Consider the following 22,675-nt stretch of genomic DNA (forward strand, 5'->3'; position numbering starts at 1 on the left):
AGAATTTTAATTTTGAGAATTTATAGAGGATATTGCAGCAAAACTTAATTTTCAGAAGGAATCTTTACTATTTAATTTCAACAGCATTCAGGTTTTCACTGCATGTTTGGTTTTGTTTTACTTCTCAAATCCTTCTTGAATTGGCTTATGAAGGTTACAGTTGTGCAGATGATATCGTATTTGGTGGATATTGAAAGCCTGAGTATATGTCATGGGATAATTGTTATATTTGCGTTTTGGGTCTAAATCCATCTCTTAAGATTTGTAAACATCATCAGACTAGAACCTTATCAGCTATTGATGCCCCATGTAGTTGTCCTTTGAATATTTTGGATCCTGTTGCTGACTAGCATTTGATTTACCAAAATCCGTGGTGGAATTCATTTCTTCTAACAGCTAGCTTTTGATAAGATGAAAAATAGACTGTTAGAGCTTAGGTTTCAATTATGAATGCATATCATGTTTGCAATTATGTTAAACACAGCAACAAAGTGTTACATAAATTAAACTGGACAATAGCCAAATTTCCTTCAGAGGATGGCAAAGTCAAAAAATAAGAAAGAGACTTAGTTTTGCTTATTTTGCTACAGTTCTTCTAATTCTCTGCTAATGGCCTTATTTAATCCTAGTCCTACCTTTAAGAAATGAGGTATTTTAATAATATGTATTAAGGAGATAAATTTAAAAAAATAAAATTTTCACATAGATCATTTTTTTCAGAGAGAAAATTTATTTCATTGTGGCTTACCAAGTGTTAAATACAGCAAATTAAGACATGATTTTAAATCACTTTTCTCCTTAGTTGATTAGAATAGTGGAATTTTAGAGTTGGAAGGGATCTTAACATCATTTAGTCTGACCCTTTAATTTGTGTATGCAAAATATGGGGTCCCAAAAGGTATATTTACACAAAGCCAAATTTTAGCTACTTTCATGATTTCAATTTCAACTCAAATCCCTTGATTCATATTTCAGTATTCTTTCTCAACCCAGTGCTACTTCTTGCTGAGTAAATATGGGCTTGTTTTCATTTTGCACAGAATTGACTCTTAGGTGTTCCAAAAAATTAGTGTGTTTTATAAGAAGTGATGGAGCCTTTCTTAGAACCCTGTGATATTTGAGCAAGAAATTAAACTCCCCCTCCCTTAAAAAAAAATACACACACAACCCCAAACATTACTTGAGGATTCAACAAATTTTATTTTTCTTAACTGAGCCTTCATAGTTATAAATAATTAACTACTCAAAAAGGTAGATTTAAAAATAGAATATTCTATACATAACTTAAAAAACTCAGGCTGGGATATTTCTGTCTTGCAATTATGGTTCTTTAGGGAATGGGGTGACCTGCTCAACCATTCTGAATCTTCTCACAGTGTAACATTAATCAGAAAATTACAGCTCCTTAGGAAAGTTGTCTGGGAACATGATGTTCAGTACAGATGGGGTGGGAGCAGATCAGGAGGGGGCAGAGTCATCTGATTCCTTTGCCTGGGAAATCTCAGGAATTGGTGAGGAGCTCCCAAGTCATGTTGATGAAAAGGACATAGTATAATACAATTCTTAAGCCTCCCATAGCCCAGTGATGCACTTCCATTATCCTCTTGCTAAGCTACAGCAATTTTCATTGCCTTTTAAAGGAAAGAAAAAATAAAGTGCTCTGCTTTTATTTGGAATGAAGGACACACCGTTTCCTGAACACTGTCTTTGCTGGTCTGCCTAATGAAGCAGCTTAGGTACCACGTGACTGGAATAGCCTGAGTTGGGGAAAATAAGACCAGCTTGCATAGCTGTCGAGATGCGCATGTGGGCACAGAAGACCTTTGATTGGCTTTAGAAAATAGTGGTTGATGTTCTCTACGGATCTTGCAAGAGAATCTTGCTGATAAAAGACATGTTTCATTTACGCTACTTCTTCTGTTACTGGCAGCCCTGCAAATGATCTGGAACAGGTGGGCATACCAATAAGCAAAGAATGTGCTTTATAGTCTGTCATACTCCACTTATCTTATTTTGATGAAGATGTATAAAGAGAAGATCTCATTTGTACTTGATCTTGTATTAGGAATCTGTAAAGCACTAACAAAATAAAAGGGACAGTTTCTCTTTGCTAATAAGTCAGTTGACTATTAAAATTGAGAATAATTTTCATGCAGTTTCACAGGACAGTTTTTCATTGATGGCAGTCATCATTTGGGCCAGGAGAGGGAGATGCCGTCTATCAAAAACAGATAAAGAAAAGCCACACCACAGCCTGTTGTTTCCGCTATTTTGGATGATCGAGCTTGTGTGCAAATGAAATCACGACAGATTCATTTATATGAAATGGCCATTGCTGATCTCCTTGCCAGAAACTAGATTGCTTTTTTATTTAGGAGATTTGCAAAGCAGTCCTTGGCTTTTTTAGTTACTGGCAAAATGGCACCTGGCCAAACTGCCTCTTTTCATCCAGTTGGTGTTGCCAATATCTTGGGATGCATGCATTAAAATACATTTGCAGTCAACTGAAAAAAATATTTTTCTTTCTTAAATTTTTTAAATCATTTTCAGAGTTGGATTGGGGGATACCGTATTTAGTGTAATACTAAGATTAATAGCTGGAATGGTACAAATTTTGCAGTCAATAAGCGGAGGGTTATGATTTAAAAAAACAACAAAAACAACTTATGGATTTTTTTTTCATTAATGGCATTTACCATTATCAATCATCTCTGAAGTGCTTAAAGTATTTTCATTGCTGGTTATGCAGGCCAAATTTATTGAGCAACTGAACTCAATAACTTGATTGGAGAACATAAAGGTATTAGGTCGTCACAAAGAAGAATCCTCTTTTAGAAGAGTAAACTCGCCACGTGTGTTTTTGGATAGCTCATTTACTGATTTCCACCGTCCTTAGAGGGCTGGCCTGCTTGCTTATTAGCAGAGGCATGGGGCTACTTTTCTTCTGCCAGCTCACGTTCATAAATTCTTAGCAAGAGACAGGAATTAATAGAATTATTATCAGATCCATGTATATGTTTTGTAGTTTCTTTTTATTTATTTATTTATTTTGGCTGTGTTGGACCTTCGTTTCTGTGCGAGGGCTTTCTCTAGTTGTGGCGAGCGGGGGCGAGCGGGGGCCACTCTTCATCGCGGTGCGCGGGCCTCTCACTATCGTGGCCTCTCTTGTTGTGGAGCACAGGCTCCAGACCCGCAGGCTCAGTAGTTGTGGCTCAGGGGCCTAGTTGCTCCGCGGCATGTGGGATCTTCCCAGACCAGGGCTCGAACCCATGTCCCCTGCATTAGCAGGCAGATTCTCAACCACTGCGCCACCAGGGAAGCCCCCTGTTTTGTAGTTTTATTTTGCAGTTTGCTTCTGCTCCTTCTTAAAGTTGTTGGTGTGTTTGGTGGGCCAATAATATTATTCATTTATTGAGTGACCACTGTGTACAAGATAACTTGTGTTAGGAGCTGGGCGTTCAGAGCAAAATGAACAAAGATCCCTGCCACATTGAGCTTACGTCCTCATGTACACGCTTCTTTCTTGCCCTACCTCACAGCCAGTGGAGAGACAGAGAGGAATCAAACAGTGAAGATAAACACATCAACTTTTACTACTGATGAAGCTGATTAGTGAATATGTCTTTCGATTTGGCAGCCCAAAGGGCCTTGCTAATTAATATTTTACTCCTTTATTAGACTTTAAGGTCCATGAGAGGTGGAGCCCCATATCTGTTTTGCTGGCCACCATCTATATAGAGCCCAGCATAGTGAAAAACGATAACATCATAGAACATAAGATAACCTATATATGACGTGTAATATATAACAGTATAAATATATACACATATAAGTATGTTTATATGTGTATATAGAGTCGATTTCACATATATATGTATGCATATGTATAGAGACAGTCTATTCTCATTATTTGTGGGAGTTATGTTCTATAAAGTTGCTGTGAACACTGATGAATTAGTTAATGCTAATTGCTCCTAGAATTAGTGAATGCTAATTGCAAGTTTAGATGCCTGCAAATCTCTGCTCACGGCATTTGCATCAGCTGATCAGTACACAACCTTGTTTTATGTAAGTTTCTGTTTAAAGACACTTTATTTAATATCTATTGTGGATTCATTAACATTGAAGTCACGGCCAACAGCTCTATAACTCATACCTGAAAGGAAATTTATCTAACACACATATTTTCTCCATAAGGCACATCACAGTCTTTTTGTACTTCTCGTGCTTAGGATACTAGACAGCACTTCAGCGCTACACTTGGGGACCATTTTAAGCAGCAAAATTACCAAGAAAAAGCACCAAACTGTAAAACCAAAAACCAAAAAACAAAAAACATGGCACTCAAAAGAGCATGAAAAAGACGCTTATTTGCAGCAGGAGAGCTGAAATAAAAAGGCAGAATGTCGCCTGTTCAGCCTCAGCTGGGAACATGCCCATTGGGTGACTCAGAATTTTTGCTGCTCTGAGCATTCAGTATGAATGATCGCAAGAGCACCAGGAGTATTGATCTTGGCATTACAAATAAATTTTAGCGAGTGGGTGATTTTGCAAATATGGAATCTGCAAATAATGAGGATTGATTATATAGAGAGATATACATTAAATTGCATCTTCTGTCTTTCTCGGTGAGTTCTGAGCTGTGGATTTAGCTCTGGATGAATTGTAATCCAAAGCTGGGAATGCAGTTTCAGGCTCAGAGCAGGGATGAAAGATAAGCCCCTCTCTCTCCAAGTGTAGGGCTCAGCAATCCAGACCTCCCCTCTCTGCCTGTATCCCGGTAAGCACCACAAGAGATGCGAATGGTTTGTTGACTCCCAACCACTTCCCAGGAGCCCTGAATTCTGAAGTGGAGAAGAAATGGCTTGAAGAGATGATGCAAGCAGTGACAGTGCGTGGAAACTCGAGAAAATGTACTGTTTGAACTCTCAGGCAGCAGCAGGGCCTTGCTGTCTGTTTTGGGTCAGATTCCTGTTTCTCAGCTGCAACTCCAGGCTTCACTGAGTCATCACACGCTTCAGAATCCTGCTGGCCCAGCCTCCTGGAGACCAAACTCTTCCCAGCTGACTGGCAATCCTTTCAAGGCAGGAGTGCCTTGAAAGACCCTGGTCTGCATCTCTGGAAGCCTAAAGCTTAGCACCAGGGCACGGAGGGCCCCCATAAATGCCTTCTTGATGGATTAACTGTCTTGAGGTTTTTTATGGATTTTTAAATCAGACTTTTTTTCAAGTGTCAGTTGAATAGGCAGATGCTGAAATTCCTTTATTGAGGAGAAAAGCCTTTCATTCTGTAATTATGGAGGCAAGGAAAAGATCATAAAAATATTCAGTTATAACAATTTAGTGTGAACGCTTTTCAGTTAAAATGTAATTAATCAACAAATGTACATTACTAATTATGAGTTCTTTTTCCATTTTGATGTGAAATCATCCTTCAAGTGTTTGTAGCAGGAGGAGACCTTAATACTAAAACTGCATAAAAGTATAGGGAGAAAATGGAACAACCAATGTAAAAAATAAATAAACTTGATCAGTTTGCACTGGATTGGGCCTGGACCGAGAATAGCTGGGTTCTGTGGTGTAGTATTTACAAAAGCACCGGCTCTACTTGGTATGGTATTTTGATGATGGTAGATAGATAAATACGTAGAGAGATAGATCGCTAGATAGATGAGTTTGTATATGAGGGTGTGTTAGTTTCCTAAGGCTGCTTAACAAGGTACCACAAACTGGGTCACTTAAAACAACAGAATTTTATTATCTCACAGGCCTCGAGTACAGATGTGCAAAGTCAAGGTGTCAGCAGGGCCAGGCTCCCTCTGAAATGTGTAGGGGAGAATCCTTCCTTGCCCCCTTTAGCTTCCGGTGTTTGCCAACAACCCTTGGCATTCCTTGGCTTGTAGAGGCATCACTCCAATCTCTGCCTCATTGTCACATGGCTGTCTTTGCCTCCTGTGTCTCTGTGCCCACGTGGCATTTCCCTCTTCTTATGACACCAGTCATGTTGGATTAGGGGCCCCTCTAATGATCTCATCTTAACCTGATGACATTTGCAAAGACCCTATTTCCAAATGAGGTCACATTCACAGGTACCAGGGGTTAGGATGTCAATATATCTTCTGGGGGACACAGATCAACCGATATCAGAGGGGTTGCTGTATCATTCATGACAATCTTGTATATAACTTTGGGGCACCATCAGCTTGTCTGTGACCTGCTTCTCCATTCCTCTCCTGCTGGAGGTTTTCCTCAAGTCCTCCAGCCACCAGCAGCAAACCACACACAGCTGACATCTGCCTGCCCTGGAACTTTATACTCTCATCAACTTCATTCTGTCTGGGTGGGGGAAAGGGTGCTGGAAACTACCTGGTGAGTACTTGCATTTACATAAAGGGATTCATGATACATCTTTAAGTGAAAAAAAAAAGTCAAATTTTTGAGTTTGAAAGGGTCCCTGTGTTATGTCTACTTTCCTGGGGATCTTTGTATATCTTCCTCTTCATTATCCCCCATCCTGTCTCTTTATCTGATTCATGAGAAATTTACTGAATGCACTGTAATATAACACTTGGAAGGACTCTGCTGGTTAAGGAATTGTATTTGAAAATTTCATTTTATTTATTTTGCCAGTAGGTGACTATTTGAAGAAGAGCTATCTTTAAACCAACAAATACACATCTTAAATATTTAAAAATAGCTCATACTTGATGATGAAATATGCACTAGTATTGGATTTCTGACGGTTTCATCACAGCAGAGCCCATATTTGCCCTTTTTATGCTGCCTTATGTTCTGTACACGGATGTGATAAGCAGGTCTTCATAACCTAGACTAGGAAGGCCGTATAGATGGATATGTGGTGCTTTTGACCTATCAGCATGCCTTTCATTTGGTCTGGGGAACAGTTCTGGACAGTCAGAGAGTAGTGTTGTTATTCCCACTTTGGCTGGATGGAGCGAAGTCGAGTCAGTGTGAACCCCTTGCTCATTCACAGTTAGTGAATGAGCTTGTGTTCTGAACCTCAGTTATTTTAGTTCCAGTTTGGCCTTCTCTTCTACCCTGCTATCACCTTTCGTGCAATTTTTTTTTCAGATTCCACAGTGCAATGCAAAGTGCATTTCTAGTGTCCAGTATGTTTTGGGACTTTATTATTTTTTTAAATTAATTTTTATTGGAGTATAGTTGCTTTACAATACTATGTATAAAATAGATAACTAATGAGAACCTACTGTATAGCTCACGGAACTCTACTCAGTGCTCTGTGGTGATCTAAATGGGAAGGAAATCCAAAAAAGAGGGGATATATGTATACGTATAGCTGATTCACCTTGCTGTACAGTAGAAACTAACACCTTTCATACAATTTAACCCTTGTTTTTCTGCCACTTTTAAGGAAATTTAGCCACATATAATTTACTGTTTGTGATGCTTTACTGAGAGTTCCTGACAGATGCCAGACTCTGTTATGTTAACTGCTCTGGAGGTTATTTAATGGGTGGAAATTAGAGTTACATCAGAAAGATAATAACAAATGTTAGTATTAATTACCACTGAATTATTAAAACCTCAGTTTTTTGAATTATTGCACAAAACACCTTTTGTATAGATTAGCTATAAAATTAGGATTGCTTTGTTACCACAGAAGAGAACAGAGATTTGTAAAATACTAAGTCATCCATTCATTCATGACTTCCTCTCTCCTTGGTGGAGAATTTTAGGGTATTGTCAATGTCCCAAATTCTCAGTGAAAGGAAAAGGACCGTACTGCTTTATAGTCTGTTACAGTTGGATTGAAAATCTGATCATAATACTCCATTATTTAAAATTTTTCAATGACTCTCCATTTTACTCAAGATAAAGACCAAGCTCCTCCTTAGCATGGTACATAAGGCCTTTTATGACCTGACTTCTGCTGCATTCAGTGGCATGAAGTCACATGTATGTGCCATTTTCTTTCTCACCTTTGTACGTGCTGCTTCTACCTGGAAAGCTTTCTGTGCCTGATTTGCCCAATTGCTTGCACTCATCTCCTTAGGTTCTGGCTTAGTAATCTTTAGTAAAGGTGTTCTTGACTCACCAAAGGGAATTTGATGTCTTCCACCTCCACGTTCCCGTAATATTTTGCAAACAGCTCTAGTAAAACAATCAACACATTGTTTGTTTGCATATCCGTCTTAACAGGCTAGATTGCAAGCTCTTCAAGGTCAAGAACAAAAATAATCAATGAGTAATAGAAAACAATACAAAAAATCTCCCTTACTTATATTTTAGGAACACATATATTTTCCCCAAGGTTTTACAGATGTTTTTATACGTCTAGTTTATAAATTCAGGTATTGGCTGAGTGCCCCCCTCTGGCACAAAGATAAGTAAATGTTTATTGAATGAATGCATGCTTTTGTGCGTTGGCTCATTTTCTCCACAATTCAGTTTTTCATATCTTTACATAATTTGTTTCATCATTTGTGAAATAATTATCACCTTCTTCTAAATATATTGCACGTTTCATGCTTCCCTGCCTAACACTGATTTCTTTTAGCACTATTTATCTTAGAAGTATTTTTGTAATTAAAACAAAATTACAGCACACTCTTAATATGTGCTCTTTGCCATGTGCTCTGAGAGCTACGGCAGAGTGTACCGTACGCTCCCGGCCAGGCTGCATTAGCGCATCACACTACAGACTCTCCCAGCCAGTGAGCCCACCGTGCTGTTCTGAGTTGTGGGTTCTGCAACGCGTGAACTTTGCTCTGCAGTGTTCTCCCTCTTTGTCACATGTTTTGCACTTGGGTGAACTTTTCTGCAAAACAAAAGCTTCTTTTGGATGTTGAAATGTGGGTTTTATAAAAGTGGCATGAGGGTCCTCCAAGTGTTGTTCTAGAAAATAAAAAGATAGTATTTATCAGTAAGTTAGGGATTGGCAGACGTCCTTTGACATTAGCAAGGGTCCATGTGCGTCACTGCAGACTGGGCAGGATGTTCAACAGTTGAGAATGTCGTCTGGAGGAATCTACAGAGGAAAGTGTTTCATGGTTCCAGGAGAGTTTTGAGGAGGGTGAAGGAGCAACTGCCACTGTGTGAGGCATCTCCATGGGGACTTCCTGTCATGTGACTTGCATTACTGCTGATTCTCTTTGAGCCCTGTCTAGGAATGCACACACCATCCCCCCACTTATATCCTCCAAATGAGGTGTGTGTATACTCTTGGAATCAAGTGCAAGCTAGTAAAGTGTATGATAGGAGGGACCCAAAATAACAAACTAGCAAGAGGTAATAATAGAAGGTACCACTCCCATTTATCTTTTATTTTTAAAGCATGCTTTTTCCTTTTTACTTGCTTTCTTAAGCATCTGGTCCTACCACCTAGCTTATACAATACTATCATAACATCATAGGTAATACATGGCTAATGTGGACATTGAGGGAAGCATACATACTTAACAGTAAGTAATAGCACTAAAATGAAATAAATGTATAATGGAAACGAAAATCATCAATGATTGATAGAGAAAATACAAAAAATCTCCCTTGCTTATGTTTTAGGAACACATATATTTTTCCAAGGTTTTATAGGTTTTTGGAAAGTGGGCATCCATATAGAATCCATGAATTTGCAAACTCTGCTTTCTTTTAGGGATGAGGCCCCCATCTTTATTCTAATTCTGATATTTCACTTTGAATCAAAATGGGCCGTTCATTCATAGGCTTTCACTCAAGTTTTTAGATTCATTCGTTTATTCAAACATTTTTAGAGAGTGTTTATTACATACCTAGCACTGTTCTGGGTCCTGGGTCCGGAAAAAATTCCTTGCTCTCAGTGAATTCATTCCCCAGTGGGAAAGATAGGAAACAAACAAACAAACAAATGGTACATGCCCTCTGGTGGTGAAAAGCAAGTGAGAAATAAAATGAGTTAACTTCCTGGAGAGTATGCTAGGGTGGGTGATGCGAACTCTGAGATGGGGTGAATGGCAGGGCCTCTGAGGAGGTGACATTTGAGCAGCCAGATGAAGTGAGCGTCCAGCCATTTGAAATTCTTCTGGAAAAGCATGCCAGGCAGAAGGAACAGCAGGTGCAAAGGCTGCTGTTCCTCGTGGGAGCCCACGAGGCGAGTGTGAGGACCTGTGACAAAGAGGCCAGTGTGGGTGGAGCAGAAAGGAGGCCGGACCTTGTTGGCCATGGTCGGGATTTTATATTGTGTTCTTCCTGTGATGGTACACTTCAAGAGAGGAACTTGCATTTTGCTGGCTGTTGTGTTGAGAGTCGACTGCAGAGGGCGAACAACACGGAATTAGGGAGACAACTTAGGAGGCTGCTGCAGCCCTCCAGGTGACTGCATGATAACAGAACCTGTGGGCTTCCAAACTTACTTCATTCCCAAACATGCAATTGTATCTTGGCTGCAGTAATCCAAATTATTCACATGCATTAAATACTCTAAGCCTGTTACCCCAATTTTGTACTTCGCGAAGACTGGATTCAAAGCTACCACAGGGACTACTCATGTTCATATTACAAGAGTATGTCGCCCATAAAGCATCATCATTCTCCAGCTAGTTCAGTATCATGAAATCCAATTACACTGACCGCATTTATTACAGATAAATTTTTTTCCCATTGTTGACATTCCCCAACAAATGAATTCCAGAACAGTGGAATACTTCCAATTAAAATGAAGACGTCTCACTTTATATTCACTCTTATTTTGATAAAACATGAGTCCAACCAATTCTTATGTAATGATTATACTTATAAGTGATTTCAATTAATTGGTTTCCAAACACAAAACAATAAAATTGTTTAATAAATTACAATAATTATAAAGTCTGAAGTTGTTTGCTAGCATTTCATTTAGAAACACAGTACAAATGCGTTGGGCACATCCTCGTGTTTTTGACCAGCATTCTTTTACACAATGAACTTGCAATAAACATAAGAAAAGAAACTTCTAATGTGTGCCTCTTTGGAAGATTAATGCCTCTCATTTTTTTTTTTTTTCATTGAACAATACTTAAGATAGATGCTAATAACCTACTATATGCATCAAAATAGTAGACAACTGGGTTAAGTGATTCTGGCATATTGTTGTGGTTGGCTGCCGTCAGCTACCCAAGTGAGGCAGGAGAGTCCTGAGTCTGAACACTTGTCCTGGGGAGAGGCCACCTGGGACAGAGCCCAGGCTGTGTTTTTTTAAGAAGCATGTAGTTTTGGGCAAGTAACCTATTGACGCCTCTCATGTCTCCACTAAATGGAATAAACATGGTACCAGCCTCCTAAGATGGTAGTGAGGATTAAATAGGTAATATGTTTAAAGCACTAGAACAGCAAACATGGCAAGCACGAAACAAATGTGAGCTTTTATTATTCTATCCTGCAGTTTGCTGCCCGAAGTCTTGAAGAACTTTGCAGTTCTTCTTTCGAATGAAACCTCCTAGGTAAATCTCTCTTTGGCATATATGAGAAAAATCTGCCAAGCCCATATTTGACTTTTCAAAGATAAAATGTTTGTGTGACATAGGAGTTCGTACACAGGCTTTCATTACTAAAGAACAAAAAAATAGACAACTCAGAATTAGTCTGTGCCTTTCTTGTGGATTGCTCTTTTTTTTTTCTGAGATTCTTTTTTCTTATAGCTAAAAAAAAAGTCAATCATTAGCCTTTGTAAGTCATGGTATGTAAAATTGTTAATTACAAGCCTTCTTTTGTGTGAGCATGTGTGTGACAGAGATTGAAGCAGGGGGAAGAGAGAGGAAGAGAACTCTAAACCAACGACTTTCCAAAGCTTTGTACAAAAAAATCAGGAGGGACAGTAAATAACCATCTCTATCAACCCCAGACAGTCAGCTGATTTGCCAGTGCAATTTGGTATCCAGGCCAATTACCGGAATGAAACTTTATTTGGCCTAAATGTCACAAATAGTGGTTTCCAGGGCTTTTCAATCGGTTAGATTTTAGAAAATACAGCTTTTCTCTACAGCTAGATGAGTTCCTTTCATTTATTGCATATGCCTTTCCTAAGTAAGCACGCTCTAGGATTCACAGCTCTGTGGTTGGTTGGTGCTACGGATGTTTCAAAGGCTCTAGAAAAATAAGTCTGTGCCCCCGAGAAAACCAAGGGAGATGCAGGAGATCTTCATACTGGCACTCAAAATAAGGAATTGCCATTTTCGCAGGTCAAATATTGGCAGTCCCATATGATTGAACCTAAATTGTATTTTTTAAAAGTACGAAAATTCTGCTAAAATGAAAAGGTGGCACCCTTGCTCTAAGACCCCATAGTGAAGAGGAGAGGAAGTGTGCCTCAGGCTGGGGTCTCTTCAACGTGTCACAGCTGTGTAATTATGTTCAGCTAATAAGCTTCATAACCTCATTTCAGGGTTACTATTGTTCACATTGCCTCTATTTGTATTTTTAGAATCCAGCTCCTAAACCCTATAATTAGGAAGAAGTATCAAAGTGCCTACTTACACACTTTTTATTTGTTTTCTAAGGTTGTAATTGTCTATAAGTGCTTGCATGGCTGACAATTCAGCAAATGGAATGGTTTCCAAATACCCTCATTGCAACCTTCCTGATGGTGCATTCTCATTTCATTCCTCACCTTGAAGCTATTCAGTTTTTTCCAGCTTTAATTCTGCTCAAAAGTAGGAAAATGTTTATTTTCAATTAGAGTCTTACATAGCTTGATACTTTCGCTCTGCCATTTTAAAGGGACCAGAGGAAATTAAAATCAGGGACATAAGTCATTTGACTTCTGGTCAAAAGATTGCTACTTTCTTCTCTGTATTTGTAAGAGTTTTGAGATTTCTCTCTCAAGTCAGCTGCCTCTAAATTCTTGGCACTTGTGCAGTTTGCTGATGATAGCACTTCTACAGCTGGTCCCTGTTCTCCATGTGTTTTTTAAAGAATTTCTTCTTCTCTTGTTGTTACCATAAGGAATATGTTGCCCAAGTCGAATTTAATTGATTTTGATGTTATGTGCTTACTCCTAGACAAATGATAGATATGACAGCCCTATCTCTGGGAAGATTTCAGTTCTGTATGACCGTGACGTTGAAAAACAAGTAGCGTTACTGTTCTCTACTTGTTGAATCATCTGGGGAGATTTTTAAGATCCTGAGATCAGGTTGAACCCCAAAACAATTACATCAGAATCTCCTGGGGTGGGATCTGGACCTCAAGAGTTTTAAAAACTCCCCCGGTGATTCCTAATGTGCGGCCAAGAATGGGAACCACGGAGTTAAAACAGATAACTAGATAAATGTTTAGTGGGTGAGGACATACATTATTACCCAACCTGTAGAACAAGCATGGTATGTTGGATTTAAATGGTCTTGGGTCTGAAATCCAGGTCTGTCACTTGGTATGTGACCTTTGATGGGTTACTCAAATACTTCTGAGCTTCTGTTTCATCAGTTGTCACATTTCACAGGTGACAGTGTTGTTGTGAGGATTAAGTGCTTGGGCCTATCATCCAACAGATCTCAATGAATATTAGCTTCTTCTTTCTCTCCTCCCTTCTTTAATATAGAGTTTATTTCAGAGGATACTTCAGTGATTAAATGTGTTTTTTCTTTCCTGGTGGTTATTTAGTGCTTCATATATTTTATTTATTTATATTATTATTTGTAATAGGTATCATTTTATAATATATTTATAATATGTAATTTTATAAAATATTTATATTATGAAACATTATTTATGATTTGCATTATTTATTATATATTATTCATTATTATGAATTTATATTTTGCTTTAAAAAATTTGGAAACAATTTTAGGATTGCCAAAATATTACAAAGATAGAACTGAGTATTTTCATACACGCTTTGCTCAGCTTTTCCTAATGTTAACATTTTGCCCAACAATAATACTTTTATCAAAAGTAAGAAATCAACATAGGTAAAATGCTGTCAACTAAAGAATAGGCTTTATTGCAATTTCACCAGTTTTCCACTAACATCCTTTTTCTCTGCCAGGATCCAATCCAGGATCCCACGTTGCATTTAATTGTCGTATTTCCTTAGTTTTTCCCATTCTGGGACATTCTGTGGCAGTTCTTGATTTTTCCTTACTTTCATGGCTTTGACATTTTGAAGAGCGCTGGTCAGTTATTTTGGAGAATGCCTCACAATTTAAGATTGTCTTATGCCTACTTATGGGTAGAGTTGATGCATTTTTGGCATGAATACCGCCAAAGTGATAGGCCCCTATCAGTATTAGGGGTACATGATATTGGTATATATAGGGCTCTTTACATAATTAATAATACAGTTAGTGAAATGAGACATTATAGGGAGCTGTATTAGTTTCCTAGGGCTGTCATAGTAACTACCACAGACCGGGTGGTTTAAACAACAAAAATTTGTGTCACAATTCTGGATGCTAGAAGTCTGAGATTGAGGTGTTGGCAGGGTTGGTTTCTTTCGAGGCCTTTCTCCTTGACTTGTAGGTGGCTTTTTTATTGTCTTCACATGGTCTTAACTCTATGCATGTCTGTGTCCTAATCTCTTCCTGTAAGGACACCAGTCATATTGGATTAGAGCCCATCCCAATGACTTCATTTAACCTTAATTACCTTTAAATGCTCTAATTCCAAACACAGTCATATTCTGAGGGACTGAGGGTTAGGACTTCAACACGTGGATTTTCCGAGATGGGGGGAACGACACATTTTAGCCCATGACAGGCACCTCTCAAGCAGGGACATACACTGAAATAGAAGAGGCGAAGGATTTCGCCAGAATGGTAAATGATCTGCAGTACTCCTTCGAAATAGAAGCAGCTTCTTGGCAAATTGGAGGAAAGTCACAGCAAACATAATGAAACTCAATGAGGACAAAATGCTGCATGGGAGAACCAAGCTGCTTAAGCATTAAATAGAAGACAGTTGGTTAAAGAACATTATGGGGATGGGAGGAAGAGTTGGTCCTTGGAGTTATAAATGAGTCTAAAAAAAACCATTTGCCAGTATTCCAGCTGTAAAAGTCAACATGATATGGGGATGCTGCAAGATATTTAAAGGGACAGAAATCTTTTTAAGGAAACGTTGAAAAGGGCTTATTCAGCCAAAAGAAGAAATTGCTGATAGGGGATTTAATTATCTCCGAGTCCTGTGTGTGAGGGAGTTCTTAAACCAAGGACAGTGACCACCTGTTTCAAAACTTTACAAGAACAGATTTCAAGTAAACAGGCTTAAATGGCAATGAATGAGAGTTAGATTAGAATAGAATAAAATTTTTCATAAGGAAACAATGGTTAAATACCAGAAAGTTTACAGATGGAAGAAGCATGATATTATAAAAAGAACATTGATTTGGAGTTAGATACCTCTGTTTTAAGTACGAGCTCCCGCATTCAGCTTTATGATCTTGGACAAAGAACTTAACCCCTATGATAACACTATCAGACTCATTATTTTTAAGGATGAAATGAGCTACTATAAATAATTTTAGCAGATTTAATGTAAATTTAGCAGATGGAGAAGAGAGCTTGCCACTCAGTAATTGTTAGTTTGATTGATTGTTACTCCCATGTATAATTTCATTTCTTAGACATGTCTAAAGAGTGCAGCCAATGTTCTCTGCTCAGCCTAAACTGGCATGTATGATATTATTTGAAGTCCAAGGAAATGATATTTCCAGTCCTTTTAGTTCTAAGACTTTACATTTTCTATCACAAAGTGATTTTGGGGCTTAAATGCCTAACCCGCTAAGAATCCAGGTAAAACAGATAGGCTGTCAGTTCAATGCAAAATTATAGGGACTAGGTAAACTCCTTTTGCTGTTAGAATCATGCAGGGGCTTGTGTTTGGGAAAAAGCATGAATTATTTGACAAATCATAGTTTACAAAATTCAGTTATGGTTAACCACTGTGTATTACTGGATTTCACAGAAATATTTTTCTATTGTAGATTTAAACCCTTTAGCAGATAATAAACCCTGACAGAAAGGCATGGTAAAATCTAGGCACTCATTCATAGAATCCAAATTGACGTTGATCACTATGCCTTCACAATTTGCTGCAGTTTGCCTGCTGTGTATTCACTCTCCAAGACAACATTGCAGCTAGTGTTTCAGCTTAGCTTTGGGCTCTAATTTGGGGTATTACACTTTTGAGTTTGAGAAAATCTCACAGTCTTTCAATTTCCCATGTATGAATTTAGAGTAGCCCTAATTTCTGGCTTCATAGGAGTTATTGATTCTAAGTGTATTCAGATGTCTCCTGGGTCTCACCAGCTTGAGGAATACAACTGATGTCACATCTAAGTTAAATTCACACTGCTCCCTTTGCCTAGGAAATTGCAGTAGGCGAAATCTCTTCCTTCTGGATTCTTCAGGATTACCTCCTTTGTGTAATATTTTTCCCGGACGGTGCCCCTGTAGGCCTGTGATGCCAGACTGGGCACTGTCTGGCCCTTTGCTCCACTGCAGAGAGGTGACTTCAGGCTCTCCTGGGGCTACGCTCCTTGTCCTCACCATGGCCATGATTAGAGCCTCCATCCCAAATATCTGCTTGTGTTGGCACCTGGGCTCCTGCTGCCCTCTATGGTGGTCTCAGAGGGCCCTGCTCTTCTCTTTACCACCTTGGACGTCCAGACATTCCCTACAGCAGTGGCTCAGAGATGGCCCAGGGGAAGTATACCACCCAGACAGTGTTCTCATTGGCCACTCGCTATGGCTTCTCGCACAGCTTACAGGTCTCTCCAACCATTCCATCTGATGCTTCTTCCCTGCTCAGCCACATAATACTGCCCTGCTTGATCACAGCGTGCTCTTTTGCCAAACCCCACCCCCCCAAACCCCCCCACCCCGCCTGTCTCCATCTTTCAAAGACATAGTTCCTCCACTATTTACATCTACCCTTGAGGAGTCTTACTTGGGGTCCAAGCCTAAGAAAATCATACCGAGAGAGAGGATGGAACTCCCCTCTTACCAGCTTGGTCCCACCCTCCAGGTCTCACTGTCTGTCTCTCCAGGGTGATTGACAGCAGAAGTGCCCAATCCCTTCCGATCCCACCTTCTACTCACAGGGGTATGGCTTTAACCTTTCCCTCCCCAAAGACAGTCACACGCCAGAAGGCTATAATTCTACAACACTAAACTTCTTCCTTATATCTTCTCCTTCTAAATTACAAGCACAAAGACAGGTCCTTTAATTTAGAAATGTCTCAGTGTCTGTGGATTTCATTTTTACATACGCCATGTGTTGGACTTCTAGGCTGAGTTTTGTCAAGCCTAGTTCAGCTCCTTTTCAAAGATCTTCCGGCATCTGAATGTTCTCGGGCTCTGCTAACCTGGGAGCAAACAGCTTGAATAAAACATATACTTGCCCACAAGAACAAACAATGCTTGGCAAGCACTATTTCTCCAATTAGAAGACTGTGTGTAGAGATTCAACTCTTGCCTATTACATAACCATCTCTTGCTGGCCAACTTTGTTTCTCACAGCCCCAGCTTCTCAAACTTTCCACTGTGCAATGTCCTTTGTTTTACATTTGCATAACTTAATGGTCCACACCTGTGTCTTTCTCAGAACAAAGGCATGGTAAGCACTAAAGTACATTCCACTCATCCCATTTCATTCCCCCTTGGTACAAGCTTTGAAATTAGTGGGGTTTTTTCCCCTCTTAAGATTTCAGGTTCTAATCCCTCTACCCAGAAGGGAGCATTGCTCTGCCCCCTCCCCAGCACATGGCCTGGAAATAGGACTTTCCATTTCTTTTTCCCTTTACATTTGGGACTAAAATATTTGCCCAAATGATACCTTATCCCTACCTTTGGCTAGCTAGTGTGCTCTTTTATGTAAGAATTAATAGATCCACAAAGTCCTTCAAAATTATGGCTAATGAAGCCTGTAGAAATATGCAAATTACCTCAGTGGGCGTAGATTACATTTACTACATATTTTAAATTACTGACCAGATACTGAGAGACTTTATTATATTTAATGATGTATGTTATCGCATATTTAACAAATAATGAGAAATTTTATTTTTCCTCTTACCCCTTTGTTCTTTTAAATAATATCTTCTCCAGTATATCTAGTATATGTAAAGTAGTATATATAAGGGAGAAAACCATTGTATTGAATTATGGTTCATTGGCTAAAAGACTCCATATTATTTGAATTATTTACTGTTTTGTAGCATTTGCATTCTCCTCCGAATTTAGAAGTTTATTTGTAATGCAGCAATATTATAATCAGACTTAGTCTGAAAAAGCTAATGGAGCTAGAAAATAAAAGTTTTGCCCTCCTCAGTCAGGATGAAATCATCAGTTTCTTCATACTAAATATTCTTTAGCAAAAGGTCAGCAAACTCATCTTCATTCTTATAAAACATGGGCAGAAATGAGAAGAATGTGAGAGGACAAAAGTGAGAGAATCAAAATTACTTATAATTATATCTCTATGCAGTAATAATAACTTTATTACTATGTTGCATATGTGGCTTGACATTCTAAATGAGCTGTATGAAATTAATACCAATAAAACTATAAAGACAATTACTGGCAATTGTATAAAATAAAAGGTCTTTAAGCTCTTTTTAAAATATTGAAAATCATAAGTGAAGAGTGCATGGCAATTTCCCTTCCTTTTTTTGACTTTAAATCCTAAGTAGTCTTATTTGGCTAATAAATGATAAGAAAAATGAATTTGGGAACTAGCCAAAGCCACAGACTATTCAAATTTTTTAAAAACATTTTCCACTAATTCTGTATTCTGTTTTTATTTGAGGTAAAATAATTTGATGATAATAAAATTTTCAGTTCTGATAAGAAAAAGTCTTTAACAGTGTTGTACTTAGTGTTCTAGTACCTCAACCAAGCAAGGTTGACATCTTTATATAGTGGAGAATGTCATCCGAATATTGCTGTGTTTTCCAAAGCTAGGCAAGTACACCTATGACTAAATTTTGCCCAGGAGACTGATTACCAGGTGCATTTTTAAAAGAACTTTATAATTAACACCCGTTATGGGCTGAGTTGTCCCTCTTCCATATTCATTTGTTGAAGTCCTAATCCCAAGTACCTCAGAATGTGACTGAACATAGTCTATAAAGAGGTAATTAAATTAAAATAAGGTCATTAGGGTGGGTCTTAATCCAATATGACTGGTATCCTTACAAGAAGAGAAAATTTGAACACATAGACATACACAGAGGGAAGATGATGTGAAGGTCCAGGGAGTAGATGGCCATCTACAGTCCACGGAGAGGTGTCTCAGAAGAAGCCCACCCTTCCAACACCAGACTTGAAGACTAGTCCTGAAGGGTGCCTGGAAGTGTTCCAGACGGCTCCATATCACAGTTCTCCCTGTTGCTGGTGGCCCTGCCTCTAATATTACCAGGTCTTGACCTTACCCGCTTTACCAAGATCTATGACGTTTTCCCCAAGCTTTCCACACTTCCTCTTGAACTTTTTTGGGTGACCTTGTCTCTAAATAGAATTAACTTTCTTTGATTGCTTTTATGAAGACTGAACATTCCTTATCTTTTATGTACTTATCATATTCCAATTTCTACACCAACATTTTTTGCTTATGTTTTATCTCCCCTGTAAGATTATTAGTCCCTTAACTAATTCTCTTTATGAATTATAAAAAAGGTTAATTGAAAGAATTCTAGATTTGAAGCCTCCCTTCTTGATCAAATAATGCCTTTTTACACCCGTAGCTGAGCTGTTTGTCTTGATGGACAGAACCATTTTGTCTGCCTGCCTTGAGTTTTTTGCCTTTCTTTCTAGGTAAATTCTCAAACCTACCCTCAACCCCAATCCATCTTATTTTCTCTGTTTCTGGGGGTGTCAATATTCGATGCTAAACAATGCCTTGAAGCACTTTGGTAGTTTTAAAAGTGAAAGTTCAAAATGTGGTGGTTAAATTTGACCAACAGCTAATGTTGTTTGAGAAGACAACTGAGAAAATGGCGGCCCTCATTTTCCCTCCACTCATTCTCAAAACTTGACCCTATGGATTTCCATGTTCCCTTTTTTCCTTCCTCTGTAAGAGAGAAGTGTCTCCATTCCTTTTCAAGGTGAACCCGTCCTTGGAGTCTGTCTGAGTTTTCCATGACTCTGATTTTGCACAGACTCTTTTGTGTGAAATGCCCCCTCTCTTGTGATAACCTGACACACTGACCACCTGGTAAACGTCAGCTCTAATTTTCCTTCTTTGAGGACTCTTCCCAGACTCCTGGCTGACACTTAGATGCTCCTTTTTCTGTGTCCTCTTCAAAGTTGGACATATGGCCATTAAAACACACAACTCAGGGTAATTATCTGTATCCCAGCTAATCCAAGAGCTTCTGAAGGCGGAGAGTGATAAACACAGTACTAGGATTTCTCACACGTGGGTTAAAGGAATACATGGAGAGTTCCTCCCTCCTTTGATCCCCTAAACCATACTTCTAAGCAGAGCCCTTTCCTTAAACTTGTAAACAAACCTAGTTTCATCCTTAAAACCAAAAAAAGAAAGAAAGAATAAAAAAGCAGAAAAAGAAAAAAGGAAGAAAAAAAGGAAATACTCCTTTTGTCTGTTTTTCCCCTAAACCACCACCATATTTCTCCAGTGGTCAGGCTTCAAAAAAAGCCGGGTATAAAAAGAGAAATCACGAATTTTCTATACTTTATTTCCCATTCACTTCTCAATCCATTAAATCTGCCTTTAACCGTCTCAACTTTACTGGCATTGCTCTTCTGAAGGTCATGAGTGAACTCCAAAGTGCAATGTCAATAGAGTCTTCTTGGGCCTTATTTGTCTGATCTGTTCACAGCAGTGGACTCTTGCTGACTTCTTCTTACAATTTTTATTTTCTTTGCTTCTAAAATGTAGCTCTATCCTAATTCCTCTTTTTTCTCTTTATCATTCTCTTTGGATACCTTTTCTTTCTTGAACTGGAATCCAGAATGCCCAAAATCCTAATCTTTGGCTCTTTCTACTGCCTTACTTACTCCTGCCCTACATTTTTCTAGGACACAGTCATTTGTTGTATCAAAAAACCTTACTACCAAATGTATCTGTTGAGATATTTTGTCAGTCCAAAGGAAGGGAAATCAAAGGTCAGCGTTATCATTTCCTGGTCTAAATTTTTAACTCCCATATCTTGCAAGATTTTGGAGTTTAATTGTTTAAATTGTAATGTATTTATCTGTACTTTTATATAAATCTGTATTTTTAAATTACATTTCACATTTATAACTGTGCCCATTTTATCATGCTGTGTTTATAGTACTGTGTATAGGTATCAGTGTCATTTATCTTATGATTAAAAAACTTATAAAATTGTTTGTAAGTTATAAATGTTATTGGCTGAGTTGTTTTTCCCTAAATTCATTATGTTGGAGCCCTAACCCCCAGTATTTTAGAATGTGCCTGTATTGGGAGATAGGGTCTTTAAAGAGCTTAGTTGTCAAAATGAGTCCTTTGGGAAAGGCCCTAATTCAATCAAACTGGGGTCCTTATAAGAAGAGGAAATTTGGACACACAAAGAGCTGCTAGGGATGTGGACGCGGAGAGGAAAGGCCGTGTGAGAGCACAGCAAGAAGGCGGCTGTCTGCAAGCCAAGGAGAGAGGCCTCAGGAGAAACTAACCTGCTGACACCTTCATCTGGGATGTCCAGCCTCCAGAACTGTGAGAAAATAAGTTTCTGTTGTTTAATCCATCCAATTTGTTGTATTTTGTTACGGCAGCCCTAGCAAACTAATGACAACCCAGTAGCAAAAGTAAACACTCAAATATACTTATTGATGAAGTTGGAGGAAACTAAGGAGGGAAAAAGGGCCTCTTTTGTTCTCTTTTAGCTCTTCCTGTTATCCTCAGATTCTCCGTGGGAACAGTCCTCAGGGCAGTGGCCTAGAAGGCCAACATAGTTACCAGATATGCCATGAGTGTTTCTCAAGTGACTTAACCCACCCTGTGGTCCATTCCCTCTGTGTCCCTTTACTAATCTAAGGTTCTGCTCTGTGAATGCTGAGTTTACCAACTCAAGTTGCCTCCCCGCTTCTTCACACACATGAAACCCAGGCCCGTTCTCGTGCATGACGTTATTTTACCCTCTTTTCTGGAGATCGCCCTGCCTACCCAGTGTAGGTAGTCACCGATCTCTTCCTTCTCGTCCTCTGTTCCTTGTTGTTCATGTTATTCACTGAGGTTTCTCATCAGTGGCTGAATATCATTGTCAGTTTCATTTCCTTACTCAACCTCTTCAATGTTTTATCTACTTTGCTGTGAAGATTTTTTATATTTTGGAGGCAAGGAAAGTGCTATCACTTCTTTCTCATTTCTACTCTTTCCCACCATCTCTGCCATGTCCACATCCCAAAGGAGCTAGTGTACCACTGAACACAGCGGGGAATGCTTAATTCTTTTTTTTAAATTTTTATTTTATATTGGAATATAGTTGATTAACAATGTTCTGTTAGTTTCAGGTGTACAGCAGAGTGATTCAGTTTTTACATGTACGTGTATCTATTCTTTTTCAAATTCTTTTTCCATTTAGGTTATTACAGAATATTGAGCAGAGTTCCCTGTGTTATACAGTAGGTCCTTGTTGGTTATCTATTTTAAATTCTTGAATTAAGTTCAGAGGATTTGACAACTCTGATTCCTCATGACTGTTTAGGGTGGAAACAAGTGATCAGAAACAAGCCTGGTAGGAATTATCAACATCTGAGAAA

The 22,675-nt window shown here is 38.7% G+C and overlaps 1 protein-coding gene across 1 annotated transcript in view; it reads left to right on the top strand.

The window, feature by feature from the left end:
• The window catches only part of LOC309615812 (heparan-sulfate 6-O-sulfotransferase 3), a gene marked incomplete at its 5' end in the record, with an annotated part of 321,001 nt that extends 307,868 nt beyond the window's left edge, over window positions 1-13,133 (top strand). Inside the window, one exon of the mRNA XM_082365782.1 lies at window positions 12,491-13,133. Within this exon, the coding sequence (XP_082221908.1) occupies window positions 12,491-12,497 (7 nt within the window). The 3' untranslated portion in view covers window positions 12,498-13,133. The remainder of the gene's footprint in view (window positions 1-12,490) is intronic.
• Between the last annotated feature and the right edge of the window lie 9,542 nt (window positions 13,134-22,675).

This window comes from Balaenoptera borealis, assembly GCF_965194805.1.
Source record: "Balaenoptera borealis genome assembly, chromosome: 18".
Taxonomy (NCBI): Eukaryota; Metazoa; Chordata; class Mammalia; order Artiodactyla; family Balaenopteridae; genus Balaenoptera; species Balaenoptera borealis.